Raw genomic sequence first — 24,615 nt, 5'->3', positions numbered from 1 at the left:
CACGCTCCCGGGAGGGGGAGGGAAGAGGGGTGGGGACGCGGGGCGCCTGGGCGGAGGCGAGGGCAGCAGGGAGCGCGAGGAGCGCTTCCGAGGGAAAGTGAGGGGAGGGCGGCCGGGCTCGGCACGCTCCCTCCCTCGGCCGCTTTCTCTCACATAAGCGCAGGCAGAGGGCGCGTCAGCCATGCCCTGCCTCTGCGCCCGCCGCCGCCGCCGCTCGCCCCGCGCTCCGGAGCCGCCCGCGCCGCCGAGCTCCCCGGCCTGGCCGCGCGGCGCCCCGCCGCCCTCCTCCCGGCCACCGCTCGCTGCACCGGAGAAGGGGAGGGGAGGGAGGAGGGGGCCGCGGGCTCAGAGGGGTCGGAGGGGCCGAGCAGCGCCGAGGGGTCGGCTTTGCCCCCCTCTTGCCAGAAAGCGAAAACAGAAAGGCGAACCGAAGAGCCGTCCCCCCTCGCCCTCGCCCTCGCCTCACCTCGCCGGCCCCGAATGCGGGGAGCTCGGACGTCCGGTTTCCTGTGAGGCTTTTACCTGACCCCGCGCCCCTCCCCGGCACTGGCCAGGACAGCGACGCTCAGCGTTGGGAGCGTCGAGCCGCGGACCGCTGCCGCCGCCTCCGGCCGCCCTCGGGGGTCGCCGGCGGCTCTCTGCGGAGGGAGCGCAGCGTCGCGGGGGCGCCACGCGCCCACCCCGCCCCCACCGCGGACCGGCCGCCGCGCTCCCGGTCCTTCCACCATGCACTTGCTGGGCTTCTTCTCTCTGGCGTGTTCCCTGCTCGCCGCTGCGCTGCTCCCGGGTACGCGCGACGCGCCCGCTGCCGCCGCCGCCTTCGAATCGGGACTCGGCTTCTCTGACGCGGAGCCCGACGCGGACGAGGCCCAGGTAGGTGCGCGGCCGCGCGCTCCGGGGTTGGACTGGGGGCGACTGCGGGGGCGCTGCGGTGTTCGGGATCCTGTGGACCCAGGTGCCGCGCAAAGTGTGTGTTGCTGTTTCACCTTCTGGACGTTGCATCCAAAGTTAACCGAGCTAGCCGCACGCTTCCTGGGAGAAAAGTTTTCTTCTTGTTTTTTGCATAAAGTTGTTACTGAGTAGGAAGCAAGTCAGGAGAAAGTAAGATAGAAGCAGCCACAGAGGTGGCTGGTGATAGAGATCACAACCTGCTTGAGAGCAGTCCCCGCGGGTGCGCCCAGCGGGCTTGAACCCTCGCGGGGCGCGCGACTCCGGAGAGCCCTGGTTCTGCCCGGTCGGGAGTGCTCTTTTCTTTCCTTTAGCAGATCAGTGGGAGTCCACACTGCTTTAGGGGCTAGGACGACCAGTCAACCGAGGTTTGTTTTCCCGGAGCGTTCCTCTTACTCGGAGCACTAGGCGATTTTAGGAAAAGTGTAAAAGGAATTTAGTCACCGGCTTGAGGGCTTAAGACTTGAGATTCACTTGGAGAAGTTGGCCAAAGTAGGGCTGCAGCAGGATCTCATGCAGATCTCAATCAGGCATGACTTTTCAACTTTATAAACTCTGCAGTTCTGAAATCTGGTAAAATACTGAAAAGTAAGGTGGATTGTTTTGTTTTGTTTATTAAATAACATATGTTTATGGAAAATGTTGCCAAGGTATTTTTGAGATATGTTCTGATTTTCAAAAAGGAGTTACTGTATTTGTGCCTGCTTCTGACTTGCTCTTCCAAAATGTGTACCTAAAACGTTCAGAACTGACATAAGGATGGAAAGTACGCTTAATAGAGTTTGGGAACTCCTGAAGAAGTTTTATATTCGACATACTATGGGACACCTCCTTTCAAAGACTTGCAGTACCCCTGACTGGGTACAGAATGCAATGCTTTATTTCAACCCGTGTCCAGTGTGTGTGACTGTCAACTGGGAGGTGACTTGATTAACATACGTCGAATGTGTAGAAATTGAATTGCCTGCACAGTTATATTTTGAAATACGTTTTACGACTGAGAAGACTAATTTTATAAAAACCAAGCTACCTCTAAATTTTAAATTTGGGGGACAAATCATATATATATATATATATATATATATATATATATATATATACATACGTATACACATGTATATATATATACAATATATATTTGTAACTGTGTAGGGGTCGAGGGAAAAAAACCTTGTGAGAAAAAAAAGTGTTAAATTGCAGAACAGAGTGCATTATGTGATTTGTAAAATTATTTTCAACGCAAATACTTAATATTGGTAGAACTATTATCATGAGAATGTCTTCCTGTGCTTAAATGCCACAAAAATGTAGCATTAGACCCACTAACACTTCTGGTAATTTGAATGCCTTGGATTTCATGATATCTATTCACTTCCTGTCTCTGTGAAGTCAAATTATTAAAAGTATGACTTAGTAAGGCAACACCGAGAGAGATGGCTGGTGAAAGAGATCACGTAACCTGTTTGAGAGCAGGTTATTGCCTGAGGTAACTTACCGGAGTTTACAGTAGGAAAGTGTGAAGAAGGAAGTAGAATGAGAAGTCTTTCCTGATAAGCCAAAAGCCTGTATGAGAGTCACTCACTGCTGGGTCAGCTTTGAGTGAATGTGCTCATGTGTGTTATGGATGGATGTGCAGTTGGAGGTTCAATTTATTTTTCATCTTCAAAATCATCTTCATTGGTGATGTAATCAAATCTTTATTTTGCTGTGAAAGTCTTTATATATTTTTATTTGCTTTTCGTATTTAGCCATCTTTTATATCCGGTATGGTGAATATGAGTTCATATTCTGTAGGTAATAGGGACTCTTTTTCACTTGATGAAACATCACTTCAGGTCTCTGAGTTCCACAGCCCATAGACAGTATATTATTTCTGCACGAAAGTGTTCCTCTTTGGTTGACTGGAGGCTTGACAGGCAAGTGTCATTAATGCCTTTGGTGAAATTGCTATGTCCTTGCCATTAGATTTCCAAGAGACATGGTCCAAAGACTCCATGTCTCTCCCTAGTGGCCTAAACAAGTGACTCATGAGGAGGTAAAACTTGGAGAGGAGCTGATTGTTAATTTCCTGTGAGCTACAGAAACCCCAAGAAGAGATTTCAGAAGGTAAATAAAAGACACTAAATATACAAAATCTTCGGCAAATGCAGAGTTTTGGTAATTTACACTTAGAAAGTATTTTTATAATGTTTAAAAAATACAAAACAGCTCACAAACGATAAACTGAGCTTAGCCATACAGTCCTTCACCACACCCCCAAAGCCATACAAAAAATGGGAGGTAAAATCACTAATACAAACAAGATTTCCTTGTTCCTTGACTTACGTTTGCACTTATTAGGTTCCTCTTTCTAATTATTCATGGTTATATGACTTACTAAAAGATCCCAAAATGTTTCCTATTAGTGCAAACAATCGAACATCAGAAAAGTAAGGAAAGCATAGTACAGGCTATTATATAATTAAAATTAAGTAGGCATGATGGGAAAAAGAGGAAATATTTGAAATTATCATCCAACTAAAAAACCTGCAAAACCTAGAAAGAGCACTAGATTGCTAATGCAATCATTTGCCAACATGAGATTGCATAGAGTTCACTCTGATTGGTTGGAATTGAGGCGTTCTGATTTTTAAAAGAAAAAAGTTATTATAAAAAAAATAAAAGGGAGAATTACGTGTACTATACTTTTATTCCAAAAAGTGGGCTAGCAGGGAATAGAAGTACTTAAATTCTTATATATTTTAGAGCAGTGAATTCAGGGAGAGCATGTCTTACACATTGCACATGCCTGTGTTAAAGTTCAAAGTCAACAAAAGAAAGCTTAAAGATTTATAATCTCATATCAATTAAGGGAATAATTTAAAAGATCAAATATTGAATGAGCAAATACAACTTATTTTCTGTTTTACATAAATAACTTTAAATATCCCTACTTTACAGTTTAAATGCAAAAAAGATTAGTTTAATCTTAACACTAATTGCTTTAATGAGAATAGCTATTTTAAATTAATATAGTAAAAGTACATATGGTTTATGGTTACCATCACAAAAAACTTCCTAATAATGGCAACTAGTTTGCAACATGCCAGATTTTCTTTCTCCACTGTTTATAATTCTGCATACTTTGGTACTTGTTTTATTTGTACTTACTGTTTCAGATTAATCAGTGATAATGTTTTTCAAAATACCATATGTGTGTTAACTGCATTAGAATTCCCTAGAGGTCTTTAATTTTATTACCCTTACCTGAGACCAACCAAATCTCTGGGTTTGGGTCTAGGAATATACATTTTAGCTAACATCCTAAGTCATTCTCATGCACAATGACAGTTTTAGAGTCACCGATCGGTGTGTTAACAATGACTAATTTCATTGGTTTTGGCATCTTCATTATGTAACTGTTGAGTTTGCAGGGTAATCTGTTAGGCATGGGGCATCTTAAAAGACATAGCCATTTTTCCTGTCTTCAAGGAGCTTACAACTCAGATAGACAAAAATAAAGGCTTAAACACAAAAATGCTGTGAGGTATTAGGGGAATGGTAGCAAAGCATTGTCTGTGTCCTGAAGTTTGTGCAAGAGAGTGAGCCATGTGGCCTCGTTGGTCTGAGTGCCTTGGCATGAGGCTGAACTTGGGCTGTAACTTGGGTGAGAATTTCCAGCAGATGACTAGACTATATCAAGCACAGGAATCCCTTTTGTGTTGTGGATGGGGTGAGAAGATAAGAAGACCAGGTGTTATATAGAGTAACAGTGAAGAATCTTAACTATGAATAAGTTGTTGGAGATGGACAGGGTTGCACTGCAACCACTTTAAGGTGGGTTATGGAGGGTGATTCCTGCTCTGAGCACCTGGAAGACACAGGTCATAAGAAAAGTATTGAAATCATTTCTGGGATTGATTAGACGTTGTAAACACTTGCTGGGGGCATGGTCTAGTGATGAAGCAACAACAATATTCTAGAAGGGAGGTGATGAATAGAGCAGAGTTGACGCAATGGGAACAGAAGCCAAAGCTGTCACAGAGGAAGAACCCATAGATTTGTTGACTAATTCATCAGAAAGATTAGGGAGTGGAAGAAATGAACCTTGGCATCAATACTGTAATCATAGGATAATGTTGGTCCTACTTGAAGGATTAGGGCATTGCAGAGAAGAGCAGAGACTGTTTTTTATGGATCATTGATGGATAATGACAATGTTATTCCATAAATCACTTAAGATTTTACTAGTCTAAAAACTCTTTGGAGAAGCAAAGTAAGCTTTACAAATTTACATCCCATTAGAGAAAAATAATTGCCTAGGATCAACAGGACTTAAACTGTTGTAATATCCTTAAAGTATTTGAGCATTTGACAAGTACTATTACAATCCTGAAAGAAAAATTAACAGTTGCATATCCTGCTGCTCTGCATTGAAAATGGAGGGGTAAATTTTATTCCACTAAATTGGGTCATAAATGCAACTATAATATGTAGTCATTGACTTGCAGCCTTCTCTGTGCTTCATGTCGCAGTACCCATGACATTTCTCTCATGTACTGTAAATGTCCATACTTTTTAGCTGCAATCTTTAGAAAGGAGGTTCAATAGTAGGGAAATATGAAATGTCTGTGAACGTGGAAACCTATGAACTCTCTCGTCTTCACCTCACTCTGCATCAATTTATGTTGGAGGCCCAGAGTTTCACTCCCTAAGAGCCCCTTTCTGAGGAGGACAAAGGATTATATAATGGAAGAATTGGATGCTTGTCCCCTTTTCCCAAGTATCTACTCTTTAATGGCAAGTCTACAGTTTTTATGATTATGAATTGCCTTAGAGTGTATGATTAAGTGTTTTGTAAGCCTCCTCCCTTATAAGAGATTTCTGACCCAACTCTGAATGATGCTGGGGATCTATGGTTTGGGACATAAAAAGCTCAATTCCTCCTTCATTTTGGTTTCTACTTATTTGTATTCTTTCTTCTGAATTGTGGACACCTGATTGGCAGTCATTCATTCAAGAATCAATTATCGTCAGGGCGCCTGGGTGGCTCAGTCAGTTAAGTGTCTGCCTTTGGCTCAGATCATGATCTTGGGGTCCTGGGATCAAGCCCCTGCATCGGGCTCCCTGCTCAGTGGGGAGTCTGCTGCTCCCTCTGCCTCCACCGGCTTGTGCTCATGCTCACTTGTTCTCTCACTCTCTCTCAAATAAATGAATAAAATCTTCAAAAAAAAGAAAAAGAATCAATTATCATTAAAATTGCTTTGTAGGAAGCAGTTCCTGGTATCAGGGCACAGCTTTAGAGCCATTGGGTCTCTATTCCTGTCTGTCTAAGTTAATCTGATAAGGTGGAGGGTGGTGGATTGGTGAGATTCCTTTCTGGCCTTCCCGTTCTGGGGCTCTTGAGATGGAGGTCTTGACCTCCTTATCAACATGGGACCAACCAGGAGTTCTGTCTTATAGCTCTTTCTAGGATGTTTTGGGACTCAGAGGCTGGTGGGAGAAGAAGGTAGGTTGCCTGTGCCCCTGGTACTGGTGTCTTTGGCAGCTATAGGGGTCTTTACAAGTTCAGATCACTCCCTGGGGACCATCTATACCTCTGGATATGGAGTAGGTGTTCGCATAATAATTCGGTCTCCCCTGCAACATCCTGAGCACTGTGCTGAGAGCCTTATATGTTTGTTTTTCCTGACATCTTTCTGAGATGGATGTTACTGTATTTCATTAAAGATAATAAACCCAAGACTCAAATGACTTTGCCAGGAGCAAGGATAGAGCTTTTTTCTTTCATTTCTCTTTTTTAAAAAGCTTTTGCAGCACATAGTTTAGAAAAGTGTGATAATGGGTTTGGGCCTTCTGGATTTTGAAAGACCCAAGACCATATATAGTCTTTTCTTCCTGCAAGTTGTAGCTGTGGGCAAAAAGGCAGAGAGAAGAGGTGCTCTGCACGTAGGGCCTATCCAGTTACATTTATTTAAGTCCCAGTTCCCTACAATTGGACGACTCTGAAATAAACTTGTACTTTCTTCCCGGCCTTACCATATGGTGCCCCTCTGATGAAAGGGTGATCGCAAATGGCCTAATCCATAGTAGCATTGCAAGAATGACTGCATAACGAGAACTCGAACCAGAATTCCTGACAATCACACAGTTTTTCTAAGCAGCACTAATGTGACTTCAGTGAAAGATTATGGCCTTACCTATGCTCAGGACCTTTCGTGAATATTTGGATTTGGAAAGAGCAAACTGTGGTTGGTAGAAGCATTACAGATCCTCTGACTCCCAGTCATACGTAGCTTCATCTGGTGCCAGTTACCTTCTTTCTGGTAGATGTGGGTTCTGTCGATGCTACCTGGCCCCACAGTTGTCACAGAAGACACGTTTGTGAGCTCAGATCTGTATAAATCATGAATTCAGGTCTCCTTGATTTTTCACATTAGAAAAAACAGATGTAGCAGAGAACTTTAAACAATAAACAAGGGATGATAGTTCATTTAACTTACAACATAATTCTAAAATTTACAGTAAATATTATAGATTTGTCTGTGTATTTGTTTCTTCTGAAATTTCCTCCTGTAAATTATTCAGGTGGTTCCTATGGCTAGTGGATTTACTCTTTTTCAGAGTTTGTAGTTTAACTGTAGGAGAAGGAAGACATTGTCTTATTACCGGGCATCTATCATAGAGTCAATCACATGGGTGCCTTGAAACACCTTCCACTGGTACCTTCTTACTGTTTCCTGGTCCTGACTGTGAACTATTGGCTTTCAGGTGTGAGGAGGGAGTGGTGCAGTTCTGAAATCCAAAAGCTCATTTTCATAAATTACTTGGTCCTCTAATCCTGATCTTATCTAATGAAAGGCTATTTATAGTATTTATCCTCTAAATTTGAATACTTCGAAGTTTCATTAAAGAAATAGTAATTTACATATGAGATCAGCCCTGCTAGGGGTTGGTTATACGTTGGCTACATATAAAATGCATATATATGCACTGGGTTTCCTGAAGAATTCTGGGAGCTGAAGTTAACACAGTCCCCAGGGCAAGGGTACAGGATTGGATTATAGAGCGGTTCTTTTCCAAAGGCATCCCCCAGTCCCCTGATCACTTCAGTGACCGCCTGGAGGGGAAACTGAGGGAATCGGGAAGGAGACCATGGGGATGCTGTTAACTCTGCTTGCCTGTTAGTATCAGATTTATGGATTTCTTACTCCAAATTCTTCCATTTTAATCTACTTAAGGAGCATTTCAATGAGTTGTCAACAGCAGCTTCAACTGCAAGCAGGAAATGACAATGTGGTGAGTGATGCACACTGTACAGTGAGTGATTCCTGTCTGTAACAAGCATGTGATCCTTTGTGAAGAACAAGAAGCTTACTCATTTAAAATACCAAAAATGGGTTACACCATAAATGCAGACACTGTCAGAGCTATAGTAAGCAAGTCTCCTGATTTACGAGAAGTTGTTGGGTAAGCCCCTGGCGGCTGCATGGACAAGCATGGGAAGGCTGGACTGGTGTTTGGTCAGCTGCACAAAACAAGTCGATGCTGATTACAGAAACAAAGGAGGGGGACTATTTTGGGTATTGAAGTGTGAAAGCAAAGCACAGAAGCAGTAAGGTTAGTGCGGTCAAGAGGGGGTTTGGGGAGCTGAGCAGGGAGTAGACCGCTTTGGCTGAAGAGTCCAGAGCTATAAGGGAAACAGAGGGGAATCTTGTAGAAGGTGTAAGAAACCAAGGTGTAAGAAACCAACCAAACTTTGGATCTTGGTGGAAAGCAACAGGAGCCACTGAAGATTCTTGAGTGATAGGCTGAAATTGGTGTCTTAAGGAGCTTAATTTGGCATCATTGTGCAGAAATATCTAAAAAAGAGAACTAGAAGCTGGCCACAAGCTTCCCTGAAGCCATTTTCAACTGCAGCCTTCCTTGAGGTGTCTGTTAGTGACTGTTCTTCTCATTCCATGGGCCACCCATATACGGTGTTTGAAGTCCACTGTATGCTCCTGATTATTTCTGATGGATGGTGATGACCACTGCGGACTTATGTAAGCACCCATCACTGCACTATCTGGAAACATTTATAAAATACATTAATAACAGACATTTTTTCTATTATGGCTCACATTCCAAACAGAGCAAGCAGTGTAGATAGACAGTGGTCATGCTTAGATACACACACATACTCTCTCTCACACACACACACACGTACACCACCCCCCTACCCCTTCTCTCCCCCCACCTTAATCACTCTTCAAACTGCCAGCCATGGCTTATGTATTCGTTCTTGTCTAGCTAAATATTTTTGAACAATCCATTGAAAGAGAATATAAAAAAAATCAGAGTAATATGATAGTATATTCTCTATAGCTTATACACTGATTTGTAGTTCAACTAGCAATTAAAGAGCAAGAAAGCAAGAGCAAGAGAGAGCCTAATAACCCTAAAGTGTCCTAGCAATTCCTCCTTTTTTTTTTTTTTTAAGAAGCCTCCATGCCCAATGTGGGGCTTGAACTCAACACCCTGAGATCAAGAGTCACATGCTTCACCAACTGAGCCAGCCAGGCGCCCCCAGCAAGTCCTTCTTTTTAAAATCTTCTTACAAATATTCCTGCCGACAGCAAGACTAGAGGAGGGGGACAGAAATGAGCTATCAAATTCTGTAAATTTGTGTTAGATAGATAGGTTTCATCATCAGAAAAACATCTCAGACATAAATAAGTACTGCATGCAGTCCTAGGCATTTGAAGTAACTGCGATAGTCTTCAGAGTGATTCCCCAGCACCTTCCACCTAATTTATTACATTGGTATTATAAGCTTACTGACAATTTTCCTGATTTCTTAAATATGGAAAGGAGAGGTAATATTGATATTTGATTTTGAGATAATTGGGGAATATAGATTGGCTTAGAATACATTTCCACCTGTCCCGTGTGCCTGGGTTTGTGTGTTTCCTTGAGTGTGATAGCTCTGGCCACAGACGACCAAGTCAAAGAACAGGGGACGATGGTCATCCCCTGTAGTGCCCTGCACTTAAGTCATTGGGTGAAAAGGATTTTGGTACACAAAGGAGTTTTATAATGCCATATAATTTCATATGAACTAATTCTGAATCCTTCAAATCTTACATACTTTATTTTTTAAAAGATTTTATTTATTTATTTGAGAGAGCGAGAGAGCGAGCATGAGCCTGGGGAGGGGCAGAGGGAGAGGGAGAAGCAGAGCCCCCACCGAGCAGGTAGCCCACTGCCCCCAGTGCAAGTCTCCATCCCAGGACCCCGGGATCATGACTTGAGCCGAAGGCAGACGCTTGATGGACTGAGCCACCCAGGCACCCCAAAGCTTAAATACTTTAACGTTTAAATCTCTATTAAAGAAGCAGACTGATGTTGCTACTTCAGTATGTAAACCTCTCCCGTCTTTATATTATTAATTGGCATAAGAGAAATAAAAATACACATTTTAAATTTACAGGGAAACCATTCCAGAACACCTAAAATATTAAATATATCATTTCAACAAATAAAATATAAAGAAAATATAATGGTAGAATGTTATATGCAAGAAGTAAACTAGTGTAAATTTGTTTAGAAAAATGTGATTGCTCTGTTTCTTTGGGGCACTCTTCCAGAGTGGGAACCAGCTAAATCTGTCCTGTCTGTGTGTCATTGAGATGAATCATGGAATAGGTACTTTACTTCTAGGGTAAGTCTGATTTACTTAAGTGCCCTGATTTGCTCATAGTACTTGATTTTATTTGATGGTTCTATTTACTGGTTTGCCAGACAGTCAGTAAACACTGTGAATTTCTTGGTGCAGAAACTTGATGGTGTTGAGGGTGGGCAGAGGTGTGCAAGCAGACAAGGAAGAGGAAATTCAAAATGAGTGGTATGTACAGTTCCTGGCTCTTCAAGAGCTAACAATATATTACTGCTTCAATAACATGTTGAAAGTTCACTTCCTTAGGATTCAAATACAGATGTTAGTTGAAGTCTTTTAGGAACTTTTGATCACAAACCATATTTCTTTTTTTTTTTTTTTTTAAAGATTTTTATTTATTTATTTGACAGAGATAGAGACAGCCAGCGAGAGAGGGAACACAAGCAGGGGGAGCGGGAGAGGAAGAAGCAGGCTCATAGCAGAAGAGCCTGATGTGGGGCTCGATCCCAGATCGCCGGGATCACGCCCTGAGCCGAAGGCAGACGCTTAACCGCTATGCCACCCAGGCGCCCCACAAACCATATTTCTAAACTGAGAATGTGTTCCTGACTCAATTTGGACCAAAAGATTAGACAGACACTAGATTTTCAGCCCATTTGTAAATGAATAAAGAATTAGATAATACATCATCTATACAAATCCATACATATCCCATGTAGATTATCTATACAATTCTATATGCAGATACTGCTATCATCTTTTTCTAAAGTGATTTTCCATATCTTTATTTGAGGACTAGAACTCTATGTCATGATATAAAATGCAGCTTTATATTTAAGTTTCATTATATTTTCAAATTTAAATTTTAATGTAATTTTCTTCACAGTCATTTTTATTCTTATACTATATATCTTTTCTGTTAAAAGTGCTGTGCTTGTATTTTTGGTCAGAAACAAGATTAAAATAACATTGTATACTTAATATTCCTTTGTATGCGGAGGAAACGTTCGTGAAATCAATAATACTTTTGCTTCCAACTTGAAGTGCTTGGAACAGATGAAAAGTTCCTAAAAGGAGAGAGCACATTTGACACTGTGGTTGTTCTGGAAGCTTCTCACATACATGAGTGAGTGCCCTCACATACATGAACGGGCTGGAAGTGGGGGAGGCTGAAGGTTTACCACCTCCTCAGCCAACTAGTGTTCAAAGGTTTAATGCCTTTTTTCCTGACGGCACAAATAATTATCTTACTAAAACAGATGGGTTGATAAGAACCCTATAACCTTTCCTCCGGAAAATGGTGCATTTTCTTCTCTTTCTTCACACTGTTTCATGGAGTCTTTTCTTCCAATGCCCCCTCACCAAAAGAAATTGGGGATAAATTTGACAAACTAAATCAGACTGAAGTCTTAAAGAAAATGGCCCTGATTGTCTTTCATCCAGAGTGACCACATAGCTGCCATGAATCTTAGGGGTGGAATTCCTATAATCTGGAAAAGGGGTTGTTATGTCCTCTCACTCAGAGTTCCTTGGAAGTAGCCGGTTAATATCAAATGCCAGATGTGAGGCTCTTTTAAACCACCATGGTTTACTTTACTACAATATCATTGCCTACATGGAACATTTTTAATTCTTTCTTTTGTTTGCATCTGTTGTATGTATTTAGTTACTTTATCCTTCTTAAAGTCCTCTTCCAAGTTTATGTTTTGAAAAATGGAATACTTATTTAGATCCATGTTTGCTTATGGGTCATGACACTTAAGACTTCCCTAAAAAACAAACTAATCCTTTTGCCTCAGAGCCAAATTTAAATTTGGGGACGATAGTGAATCATTGTTTGTTCTCTTTGAATCCTAGGGCTTTAAAAAAAAAAAAAAATTGGTGGCCCTCCACGGCAAATTAGAATTTTACTAAGGTCAAAATTACTCATGAGTCATGACCATTACACTTAAAATTGAGTAATTTGAAGCTGCTGCAGATACACAGATTAAGCGAATAATGATGTCATAAATCGTAGTGCAAATTATTTTTTTCTCCTAAACATTGGTAGCAGCAGAGTGTGCCCTTTTGCAGACAAATTCTGTTTTACTTTAGAAAAACGCAAGTTTGTGTCGTGGCCGCAGGAGCACAGGGTAATTAGATTACTGGAATGTAGCATATCGGAGACACCTACCTTAGTGAATGAAAGATGAAAATATTTAAAATTAGTGTTAACTTTCTCTGTCATGCTTACTTGACCGTGCAAGCTCTTCTGCATTCTTGACTGCCTCAAGCTTCCTCCAGTAGAAAATATCTAAAATTTTCCCTTCGTATGCCAAGTTTTTTTTTTTTAGACTTGATTTTAGCTTTGTGACGCCTCTGTAAAGTGTCTGCAGTAGGGTGGGAAGGAGAACAGACGTGCCTGATTTGCCTTCACTGTCAGTTCTGCCCCTCTCAGGGCCGACTATGGGGTTTCTCCCCCCAGGATTGTTGCAGATCAAAATAAATTTGACTTTCTGCCCCCAAATTAAAATGGTAACTTAAAAACGAAGATATTTATGTGCTAAAAGTCAATCTGTGATATTCAGATGAACTCCCCACTATTCAGATGAACGCCATATGCATGGTGTGTGGCACATTAAGTATTAAATGCTTGCTTTGGGCACCTGGGTGGCTCAGTTGGTTAAGGATCTGCCTTCCACTAAGGTCATGGTCCTGGAGTCCCGGGATTGAGTCCGGCATCCGGCTCCCTGCTCAGGAGGGAGTCTGCTTTTCCCTCTGACCTTTCTTTCACTCTCTCTCAAATAAATAAATAAAATCTTTGAAAAAATAAAATAATGCTTGCTTATTAGCGAATGGGTTACAAATGAGTTTTAATAGATATGTCTGTGAAGTGCCAAACGGTTGCCATTCGTCTGAATTTTAAGAGTTCCAGTTAAATATTTATGTTTAAAACCTTTCAGTTTTTCACGAAATGTCACCAACCTATCATAAATATGGACTTCAATACCTGTTACTATGGGTGTCATTTAGACCGACTGGTACTGACTCTCTGAGGTTGTATGATTTCATGAGCGGTGAACATCGCTTTCCATACTTAAGTGTAGTCTTTTCCAGAACATTTTCTAGTTTTCTAAGCCTAAGCTTAAACTATTACCACTTTAGTTAATTAAGTCCATTTTTTTTTTCTATCTGGGTGCTTTGCTTTCCCCCTGACATGAGTTGGTCTGTCCTATGTGCAGTAGGAAAACTGTGCAGTGATTCGAGGATCATGGTCTCCTTGAAGGTTACCGGGAGACTGCTGATTAAGAGATTAATATTACTCTTTATAAAATTGGAAAGAGATACTTTCATTGCAAAGTATCCCACTTGCTAATGTGCCCTTGGGTGCCCATAGACATGGTAACATTCTTTTATAAACCAAAATTTTTCAGACACATGATACTCTTACTCTTCCCAATAAGTTACACAATCTTTTCTTTTCCTTTATTCCATCTTTCTACTCTCGTATAATATTTTGCAGTTAAATATTTTTAAACACACTTTAAACAACTTTTGCTCATTACAAAATAACTATGTCTACCACTGCCAAGAGTTATTCATTGTTTATACCACCTTGTACTACAGTATATAAATGGCATTCTATGAAGAATGTTAACATTTTTAATTGAGGGTAGATTTTCTTAGAGTAAATTTAGATTTGCACTTAAATGTTTTGGAAAACCAGGTTTCAGGCTCTGTTGTCTTTGTACCTCAACACATCTCCCCACTATTTTGATGCATAAATGATGCTTTTACATCACGGTTGCTTCAATTTTAATGTAACGTTAGCTGGTTTGTGGCTTGGAAAGCTTAGTACAAATACTGCATCCATAAATACAGAAGTATAAACAGTATGTAGATAGAATGTGCATTTAGAGTAAAGAACCAGAATTTTTTCCAGACTTTCAGTGCTTTTTTTTTTTGTGGCAACATGTATAAATTTATAATAATTTTTTTAAACTGATTTATGCTATTGCTGCAATTTGAAATCAGAAAAATTTTGAGGATGTGTCTAGAGTTTGTAAGGACAGCAAGGATATTTGAAAATGAGACACTCAGGAAACTGAGAAGGTAAGTTCCTACACATGTGGAACAGACGGTGTTTTGGATCAGACCAGATGTTTTGCAGCAGGGAGTTGGAGCATGGGTAAAGTATATCTGGGTCATGTTTAGTTATCAAAACTTGACTTCATTGAGGCTGGTAATTAAAGAGGAGTATAGTTTACATTAGCCTTTATAATGCTTTAGTTGTTTAGCCAAATAACTGGCTCTTAGCGCCAGATGATTTAGTCAAAATTATTTAATTAGGGAATTCCTACTTGAATCAACATCTGATTATAATAGATGTCATAGTGCTAAATACTGGCTTAATGATGGTTGGAGGAAAAAAATGCTTGTTTTCTTTGATTTAGGGCATCTTAAGGAACAGTTTTCTGTCTGGTAGCATTCTTTTCTAGAAGTGGGTCCTGTTCACTTGCTTTGTGTGTGTGTGTGTGTGTGTGTGTGTGTGTGTGTGTCGGTATATGGCATTTTCTTTGTCACTTCCAATTATAATTGTAAGCAAATATCAATAGAAATTCTTTGTAACCCAGTACGGTGTAGTCATCAAACTCACCAGCAAGTATGTCTACTGTGAGAAAACAGAGTCGGCCACAAGTAGACCATCAGCATGTGAAGTCATACTGTCCTCTGTTCCCCACTCATTTTTTTTTTCTTATTTATGTACCATTCTGGTTAAAGTTCAGTATTTTGGTGATTATAATTGTGGGCAGAATAAAAATGTATGTCATTTTGAACTATACACAGAAAAGACATCGAGTTCTTAGATTTGAAGAAATATTTAGAATATGATTATAACTTCAAGCAAAGTTAACTAAAGAATTACATTTCTAGGCACATTCTGCCCATAAATGGATACCTTACGTATACTGAGAATAACTGTTAGATCTGTATCTGTCTCTTTATAAAATTGATTAATTGGTTCACCAAGTAGTTATTCCCTTCCGTGTGTCAGTTTTTAAGATAGTAAGGAAAATCTGAAGAAAACAATTCTATAATATTCTAAGATGTAAGCTTTTATATGCTTAAAGGTGTTGTATATAATAGTGACTCATTTTTTTATGGGACAGTTTTCATGTACTCAGTTAAGATTTATAAACTTATTTCCTAGCTTTCTTTGCAGCTAGCATTGCCATAGACTAGTTCTGGCCAATGATGTATAAGACAGGCTCTCATAAAGATTAATGGGAAAACTTTTACTTTTCTGATAAGACACTGCTTTTCTTCCTGTTTTGTTTTCTTCACTGGGAATAAGAAAAAATCGCTTATAACTAAAAAGAAATACTTTATGCTTATCAAAAGAACACTTTTAGACTTCTGTGGACTCAAATTTTTATAATTATTGATGTAAGCATGTGGCCATGGAGTGACTTTCTAAATTTGTACGATGTCTTCCATCTGTTGCCCCTAGTGTTAAAATAATTTGTATCTTTATATCCAACATTTTTTTTTCATGGCTGATGGATTCTCTTAAAATGTTATTTATGTTCATATTTTGTAAATACTTTAAGAAACCACATTTCAAATAAATAAATATTCTGTCTATGGAGAAGTCTATGCACCTTGTCCCTTCTCACCGTTACACGTGTTAATAGCTTGGGAGTGACTCCTGACCAACTCTGAGTGTTTGGAAGCTAGAGAGAAGAGAGAGATCTCCTGGGATTTAGAGAGAGAGAGAGAGAGAGAGAGAGAGAGAGAGTTGGATGAGAAGTCTCAGAAGTGACAGGAAAAAATATGCAAACAAGAAAATATTTTCATATCTTCATTTAGATTAATGAATAATTAAACACTGGGACTATGCAAAAATTGTGTTTGATTCCAGGCCTTTACAGCCTGAATTTGTCATCATAGCATCAAGATGGGAAAGGAGGAAAGCATGCTAATTTAAATTTAAAGCAGCTGGAAATATAATACATGGCATAGAGGCCCATCTTCTCATCTGTCACCAAGTGCTTACAGATGCCACATGGACGGTTTTCACTGCAATTATAAAACTCAGTGGAATGTTTAGGGGTGATTCCAAGAATGTGATTGGCCAATGTACGGGGTACTCATTCTTAAGAAAACCTCTGTCCAACACAAATTTTAAATGTATACAATCCCTTCTAGATGGATGAAGAGTTTCAGTTTAACATTTTTGGGGAAAAAATACCATCAAATAGTAAGAGATATAGAACCTTAATTTACTTTTTCTAATAATAGTTTATTTATAAACACAATACAGTTCTCTTTCAGTTAGGTTTTTTTTCTTTTTCCTTAGCTATAAAATCGTGGAGCTGGAGCCCACAAGCCAAGCTGTAGTAATCTGCAATGATTAAAGATTTTATACTTGACAAGCCTTCTCCCTGAAGGTTACTTGCTTCCCCTTGGAGCTGTGGATTTATTATCCACCACTCCAGGGTGGGTAAATGTCTTAAATTCACTTCTGCCACGTTATTTGCCATCTGGGGGATTGTTAAGTGGTGAGTTAGCCGTATTCATACAGTGGACTCCATATCAATGCTCAAGGCACTTTGACCGTATCTGGTCATTAAAACCTGATCGATCGTGGTTCTACTCTGAGGCTGAACCAATTGATTTCTAAGATATTCCTACCTGACAATCTAGAGAATCTGAATCAAGACATGTCATTTTCAGGAAGCAACATGTTCTAATGTACTCCTTCAAGACTTAATCTGGACCATGAAGTGTATTTTTACTTACTGAGTTCCTACTGGGATACTATTTTAAGTTCTAGAAGTGGTCGTATTTTCCCATTTCTTGCTTCTTTGATATTTAAATTTTCAGTTTCATATTCTTCCATTTTACATGGTATAGCCATTTTATATCAGGATAATTTCTTTGCCACAAGAATAAATGTTTGACACGCCCCACCCATGTGGACTACTAGCATAACTAGATTCAGTTGCTAGTCACAAGGAAAAGTGATTCTTTGATTTTGGTTTCTGAATTTATTAACTACATACTAATTTCTGGCCTATTTAAAACTTAACACTTATAAAGGTAATTAAATAATTCAAAATATCAACCAGAATGCATATTTAACATTCAGCTTCATCCTATTAAACATCATTTGATTAATTATATATTAAGTAGTCCTATGCCATAAATTATTCAAGAATTACAACTATTCGTGTGTCATAAATCGACTGTATATTATGTAGTACTGATTTTATTTTCTTTTTTCCTAGCAACGTGCTGGGAACAAGTAAATTCTGCAAGCAAAGTATATGCTCTTGTCAGTTATCCAATATTGTAAAGAAATTAGGTTGTCTTCATAAGTGAATTTCCTGGACTCCTGCAATTTAGCACTTTTAAGTATTATATCTCATATTTTTATTGTGTTGATTAAAGCAGGTTAGACATAACCTCATTTTAATAATTTGGCTATAAAATAAGAATTATGGCTACTTCCCATTGTTCTCCCTACCACCGTTACTTACCACTTCTGTTTGCAGTGGCCTTTGCACTTTTAAAAAAATTTGCTTTTCTGCTTGTCTTTTTTGTTTCCTTCTCCTAATGCCTCTGTACTTCTGTTCTTTGATGCTAAGGACATGTTTTCTGTTTTTCAGTTTTTACATTCTTTTTTTTTTATTATTATGGCTATGGCCACACCATAAAAGAATTTTCTTCTTTCTGGTGATCTCACCAGCTACTTTAAGAGTATCCGTTAAAGTGGGATTTGGCTCTATGTAATGAAAATCTAGCTGCAGTGGCTTCAGCAAATTGGAGTTTATTTTTCTCCCCAATGGGCAGTTAGGGACTGATGTGACATGAAGCTCCATTATGCTATCAAAGTGTCCGACTCCTCTGTTTTTCTCCACTCATAGCTGCAACCAAGCTGCTTCCTCTCCAGCACCATGCCTGATGTCCAGGAAGGAAAAATAAGGAGACAGGAAGTGGGTGCCTTAACAGAAAACCAGTAGCTTTCTCAGAAATCCCTAGTACATTTGCACTTACACTTATTAGAACTCTTTTGGCTATGTCTAGCTGCAGGAGAGGCTGAGAAATAAAGCACATGCAACTTCGAAACAATGTTGGAACTCTCTAAGAAAGAGAAGTGTGGATTTTGAGTAGCAGTGTTTGTATCACGACGTTGATGATTTTTAGATTTTTTCCCCCCAAATTTCTCACTTTTTTCCCTCACGCTTGCAATGTTGCCATGTCCCTTACATACTTATCTGAAAGATTAATGTTATTGAAGTACTGATTTTTAAGGTAATATGAATGTATCACATAAAACCTTTTGACTCTTCGAAAGATTTAAAAATCAAGATTGTGCTTATATGCTACATTTATAGAACACGAGAACTTAAACCTGCTAATTGTATTGTGTCAAAAGTAAGTACAGTAGGGGCGCCTGGGTGGCATAGTCATTGGGCGTCTGCCTTCTGCTCAGGGCGGGATCCTGGCGTTCTGGGATCGAGCCCCGCATTGGGCTCCCTGCTGCGCTGGGAGCCTGCTTCTTCCTCTCCCACTCCCCCTGCTTGTGTTCCCTCTCTCGCTGGCTGTCTCTCTCTCTCTCTCTGTCAAATAAATAAATAAATAAAATCTTTAAAAAAAAAAAGTAAGTACAGTAACAGAGAAGGGACAAAGTTGGAGAAGCTATTGTTCTTGAAAAACATTCAAGTAGTGTAGATTTCAGTATAAGACAAATAATATCACATTAAGTAAACATAACCTTTTTTATCTAAAATTTTCTTGAATATATTGGTGGTGATCTTTCTTTTACTCTGTATTTCCTGGGATGTTGGACACAGAAAAATGTCAAATTTTAATGACTTCTTTAATAATGGATTCATCTCCATTGCTTAATGCATAAATGTAGTGCACTCATTCTTTCCTCTCCATCCACTGAGCTGTACTTTTCGTGAGAGCCGTTTGGTATTGAGGGAGATTTCCACTCTTCCTTTCCCTCCGACAGATCTGCTTGAAGAGTGGAGAACAGCTATTGTCAGATGACAGGCTGCTCTGATAAGAGAATGCCATAATCCCAACTTGACTGCGTTGATTTACAGGTAGCACACCATGAGAGAAGGATACAAACTCACCCTAAGACAGAGAGGGGTGATTCACATTGCTTCACACCACCAGTAAAGCAGTGGTACAGACCCAGCTGCCTCGCCCTCCTCCCAGATGCGGTGTATACAGCATCAGGACCAGGTATGAGCATCTTCCCGGATGTTCTACAGTGCTGCTCTGTGGATGGCAGAGGGCAGTGAGAAGGTGCTCGTTATATGGAAAAACAAGATCATATAATAGGCCTTCATGTGCACCACCGTCAATGGAATTCCCACAGCTTTTAGTTGAACTCTGTGTCCTAATGGCTTTAAACCAACTCAAGAGAATGTCTGTTGCTGAAGTAGGAGCCCTGTGATTTTTGAGGGGCGGTGGTCCAGAGGACTCTATGATAGGAATAGACCATTTCAAAGCTGAATATGTATTAGATACATTCTTATTCTCTGTTTGGAAAGTCTGCATTGAAACTTTATGCCATTCTGCTTTCTGAGGGAAATAGCCAATTCAGGTCAGTGGAAATAACTTGTCAGGTTTGAAAAGAGAGTTCATGTGTAGCCAAACAAACCTGCTAAATATATTTAGAAAATCATTCTAGTGACTAATATATTAAACTTTTTCCACAATAATAATGTTGGTAGTATTAGGATTTACCCTTTTTCACTGGAAATGACTTGTCACATTTGGAAAGAGATTTTATAGTTAGCCGAATATATTGGCTAAATGTGTTTAGAAAAGATTAATACTAACAAAGTTTTTTAAAAAAAATAGCCTGTTAATTTTAAGCAATAATACTGATTGAAGTCTTTAGGTAGCTGGGTTTCTGTTACTTCAACTTTTCTAAATATTTTCAGTATAATGGCAAAAGAGGTATAAAATCAGTTATAACTGGAAATTGGAATGTTAGAGGTAGTTGAATTTTGTTTTTCAGAATTACTGTTTTCAAGATCATGTATAATTAGCAGATAGTTCTTAAATTGCCTGAAATCTTCTTTCTAATTAAGTAGATGTTTCTTGTCAAGCCTTGTAGGAATATGTTTTATGGATTTTTGTTGTTGTTGTTGTTTTTGTTTTTTTGTTTAGCATAGGTTACCAGGAAATAGTATTTGGGGGAAGTACAGGGACCCAGATTTGATTCTCAGATAATTCAAGTGTGCCTTCTGTAATCATTTTATTTTGTTTCACTGTTGGAGAGCATAGGATAATATAACAGCTTGGACTTCGGGATCAGAATTGAATTTGAATTTAGCACTGCACTTTAGTAGCTGTTAATCTTAACACTTCTGAGTCAGGTTCTCCACTATAAATTGGGGAAAATAGTGTATACCTTACAGCATTGGAAGAGAGTTCATATAAAGTACTACTCATATTAACTGCTGATAAAACACTGGTTCCATCTCCCCGGCCTGTCAAAATCTTTACCTCCATCACTGTGATCCACACTCTTGCTTTCACAGTCCTTAATTAAGGTTTTGTGATCAAAGACCCACAAACAGAATAAAGTTCATCTAAATATCCATTTATTAATGTTATATCTACTGGCTAAATACATATTAATTAAATGTAATACATTGCTGTTTTCAAGATAGCAATGATGTCCATGTTGCTAAATAAAGCCAATGTACAATTATTAGAACTTTTTGTTCCGTGTTCTTTTCTGTGATGGTCAGCCAGATATGACCGCAAGAGGAGTCACAAGAGAAACATAATAAAACAAAGTCTCTTATACTTACAGGAAGGGGTCATCGCATGCCATGCTGGCCACAGGGGAAGATTTTGGTGAGGAGTTAGAAAGCAGGAGTGAGGGGAAAGCGGAGACTAAGACCCTTTATTGGAATTTCCAAAGGAAAGCCAAGGCAGGGTAGGGCGGACAGGTTAGGATTGGCTGGTCTTAAAAATATCAGTGGGAGGGGTGGTTTCTGGCTGCCTGGTAACTGGCCTTGGGATGATGAAGGCAAAGGAGTAGTGCCTCAAGGCCTGTAAGCTCCAGATAGAGGAGATATTGCTCCGGACTGGTTAGTTTGCATATCAAAAGCATGCTCCTCACTGCGCTCTTTGAAACTCTAAGAAATGGCCCTCTGGGAGGGACACTCCTTCCTGCCAGAAGGTGCGCAGGTACAGAAGAGAGAACCTTAACTGATGGCCTTTCTTCTTCCTGAGTTTTTTTTTTTTTTCATCTTCTTCCAGAATTTTTGATATTGAAGTGCCCACAGCACCACCTCATGCCCTGTGTTCTGGTATCTACTCACTCTCTTGGTGATGTAATACAGTCCCATGGTTCTGTATATCCCCCAATTTATGTCTTTCGTCCAGATCCTTCTTTTTAACTTTAGAACATAACCAACTCTCTTTTCAGCTCCCTGTTTGACATTTCCACTCAGATGGGTGGGAGACATTTCAAATTTAACATATTCAAAGATTGAACTGATCTCCCTCACCCCCCATCAGATTACTCTATCCACAGCTTTCCCAAACTCAGTCAATGGCAACAAAGTGCTTTAAATTGGACAAGTCAAAATCCAGAGAGTCATCCCTGACTTACTTCTCTCCCAAATATATTTAGGAATGGAGTCTGCTTGGCTAAGCCTTCAGAGTATATCCAGAATCTAACAACCACGTCTCACCACATCTGCTGTTCCCTGTCCTGATCTGAGCCACGATTGGGTCTCACAGGCATTACAGTAGTGGTCTGTTCACTGGTCTCTGGTTCTACCCTTAATCCCCTCATAGAGTGTTCTCAACAGAGCCGAAAAAATAATCCCTTTAGAAAGCAAGTCACACCACAACCTTCATCTATTGAAGGCCCTAGAGTAGCTCCCTATTTCGCATGGAGTAGAAACCAAAATCTCTACAGAGGAATAGCAATGAGGATTCTGGAAATGTTTTAATCTAAAAGAATTTAGTGACTGGTCTATTTTAAGGAGGTGTGGGTATTCATGAAACACGCAGGGACTTAGCAACAGAGGGATGTCCTAACCACCTCAGTCCTGCAGGGGCAGGGTGAGGGAATGGTGTTATCAGTCCTGGAAATTGCTGGCACCATGGTAGAGGGACTGCCTACCAGGATCCGGAGTGTGGAATGGGCACACTTTCATATCTATGGTGAGGCAGAGAAGGGAGTGAAGAGAATAAATGTCCCAACCCTTTTTTTGTTCATATCCCAGTCAAATACTTGATATTGTCAGCCTTTTCCATTTTAGCCATTCTGATCGTTACATAATAGTATTTCATTGTGGTTTTATTTTGCCTTTCCATGGTGACTATAATGAAGTTGGACACATTTTTATAAGTTTTTTGCCCATTTGGATAACCTCTTTGTCTAAAATGCCTGCTCAAATATTTTGCTCATTTTTCTTTTTGGCTGTATATCTTTTTTTTTTAAATTGATTTTTAGAATTTCTTTACATGATTTGGATACCAGACTTTTATAAGATATATATTGCAAGTATTTTTTTCCGCCTACTACTGGCCTTTTTTTCTTTTATTTAATGTCTATGGTTTCTAAATTTTAATGTAGAGTGACTTTTTTTTTTCTTTTATGGTTAACACTTTTGTCATGAGCATGCTATGAAGGCGCACACACACATGTTGTGTCTTTCCACAATGTCAGCTTTATTCAACCATAAAAACCATAAAGCCAAGTTAATCACCATTATAAAGCAGGTTCAGGATTCCAAACTCAGTGACGTTTCACCATGTGATTGAAGTTGGCTTCTTACACAGCACACGGAGCAGGACAGAAGACACAGCACACAGACAAGATGGCAGAAAGGTGTGGAGGGGCGCCTGGGTGGCGCAGTCATTAAGCGTCTGCCTTTGGCTCAGGGCGTGATCCCAGGGTCGCAGGATCGAGCCCCGCATCAAGCTCCCTGCTCTGCTGGGAGCCTGCTTCTTCCTCTCCCACTCCCCCTGCTTGTGTTCCCTTTCTCGCTGGCTCTCTCTCTCTCTCTGTCAAATAAATAAATAAAATCTTTAAAAAAAAGAAAGAAAGAAAGAAAAAGAAAGGTGTAGGAAGTTACCGAACCAAACCCAAAGTCAGCCTGTGGCCGCCCAGTTGAGATAAGGCCTCAGTCTGGTTCGGGTCGGCTCTCCGCACTTACTGCTTATTTTGTCGGACCGGGGAAGGATTTCGGTTCTATTCGAGATCCATAAGCAGAGCCTTCCCTGGCAGCTGTCTTTTTAAGTGGCCAGACACAGGGGTCTGTCTGAGGAGGCTGACAGTTCATTGCCAAAATCCTCCCCTTTTAAAGGGATTTAATCGGCCCTGGGGCTCTGCAGACCTCCTCTGCTCCTGCTTGTTATCAGTTCTGAGGTGTCAGCTGACGCTGCACCCCGCGATACGTCGTAGCTGCCGCACCTTTAACTGCTGGGTCATTGCTTGACACGGGCTCCTGCGGGACAGGAGAGCCTTCGTTTTGCTCTCTACAGCTTTTTATATCTTGTTTAAGAAATCTTTGTCTACCCAGTGTCATGAAGGTAGTCTTCAAGAAGCTTTATTGTTTTTACCTTTCACAGGTAGATTTATAATCAACCTGGAATTGATATTGTATAGCGAGAGGAGTATGCATCAGGATAAATATCTTCTATTTAGATATCTGATTTTGTATTATGCTTTATCACTGCTCCTCAGTGTTAAACCTTGCCATAAATGTTCCCTCTATACATATGCAGTTCCTTCCTGGATTGTCTGTTTTATTATCTTACTCTGTCTTGTGCCAGTGTTAACATTGTCCTAAATTTTGTAGTTTTGTAGAAAGACTTGATACATGGCACAGATACTTCTGGTTTGTTCTTTAATATTGTCTGAGCTAGATATGTTGGGATTGCATTGAATCCAAAGATTGATGTATGGAAAACTGGCATATATAGCAATATTGAGCCTTCTTTTTAGGTCTTTTAAAATTTCTTTCAGTTATATAAAACCTTTTTTTTTC

The 24,615-nt window shown here is 39.9% G+C and overlaps 1 protein-coding gene across 1 annotated transcript in view; it reads left to right on the top strand.

Annotated features, from left to right (window-relative positions):
• The first annotated feature begins 719 nt into the window (after positions 1-719).
• Positions 720-24,615, top strand: part of VEGFC (vascular endothelial growth factor C) — a 96,285-nt gene continuing 72,389 nt past the window's right edge. The window contains exon 1 of the mRNA XM_045813437.2: positions 720-873. Within this exon, the coding sequence (XP_045669393.1) occupies positions 727-873 (147 nt within the window). The 5' untranslated portion in view covers positions 720-726. The remainder of the gene's footprint in view (positions 874-24,615) is intronic.

This window comes from Ursus americanus, chromosome 27 (genome assembly GCF_024610735.1).
Source record: "Ursus americanus isolate L20-20 chromosome 27, mUrsAme1.1.p, whole genome shotgun sequence".
NCBI classification, from domain to species: Eukaryota; Metazoa; Chordata; class Mammalia; order Carnivora; family Ursidae; genus Ursus; species Ursus americanus.
Note: the sequence above shows the minus strand (reverse complement) of the source record. Positions and strands in the feature narration are given on the sequence as shown.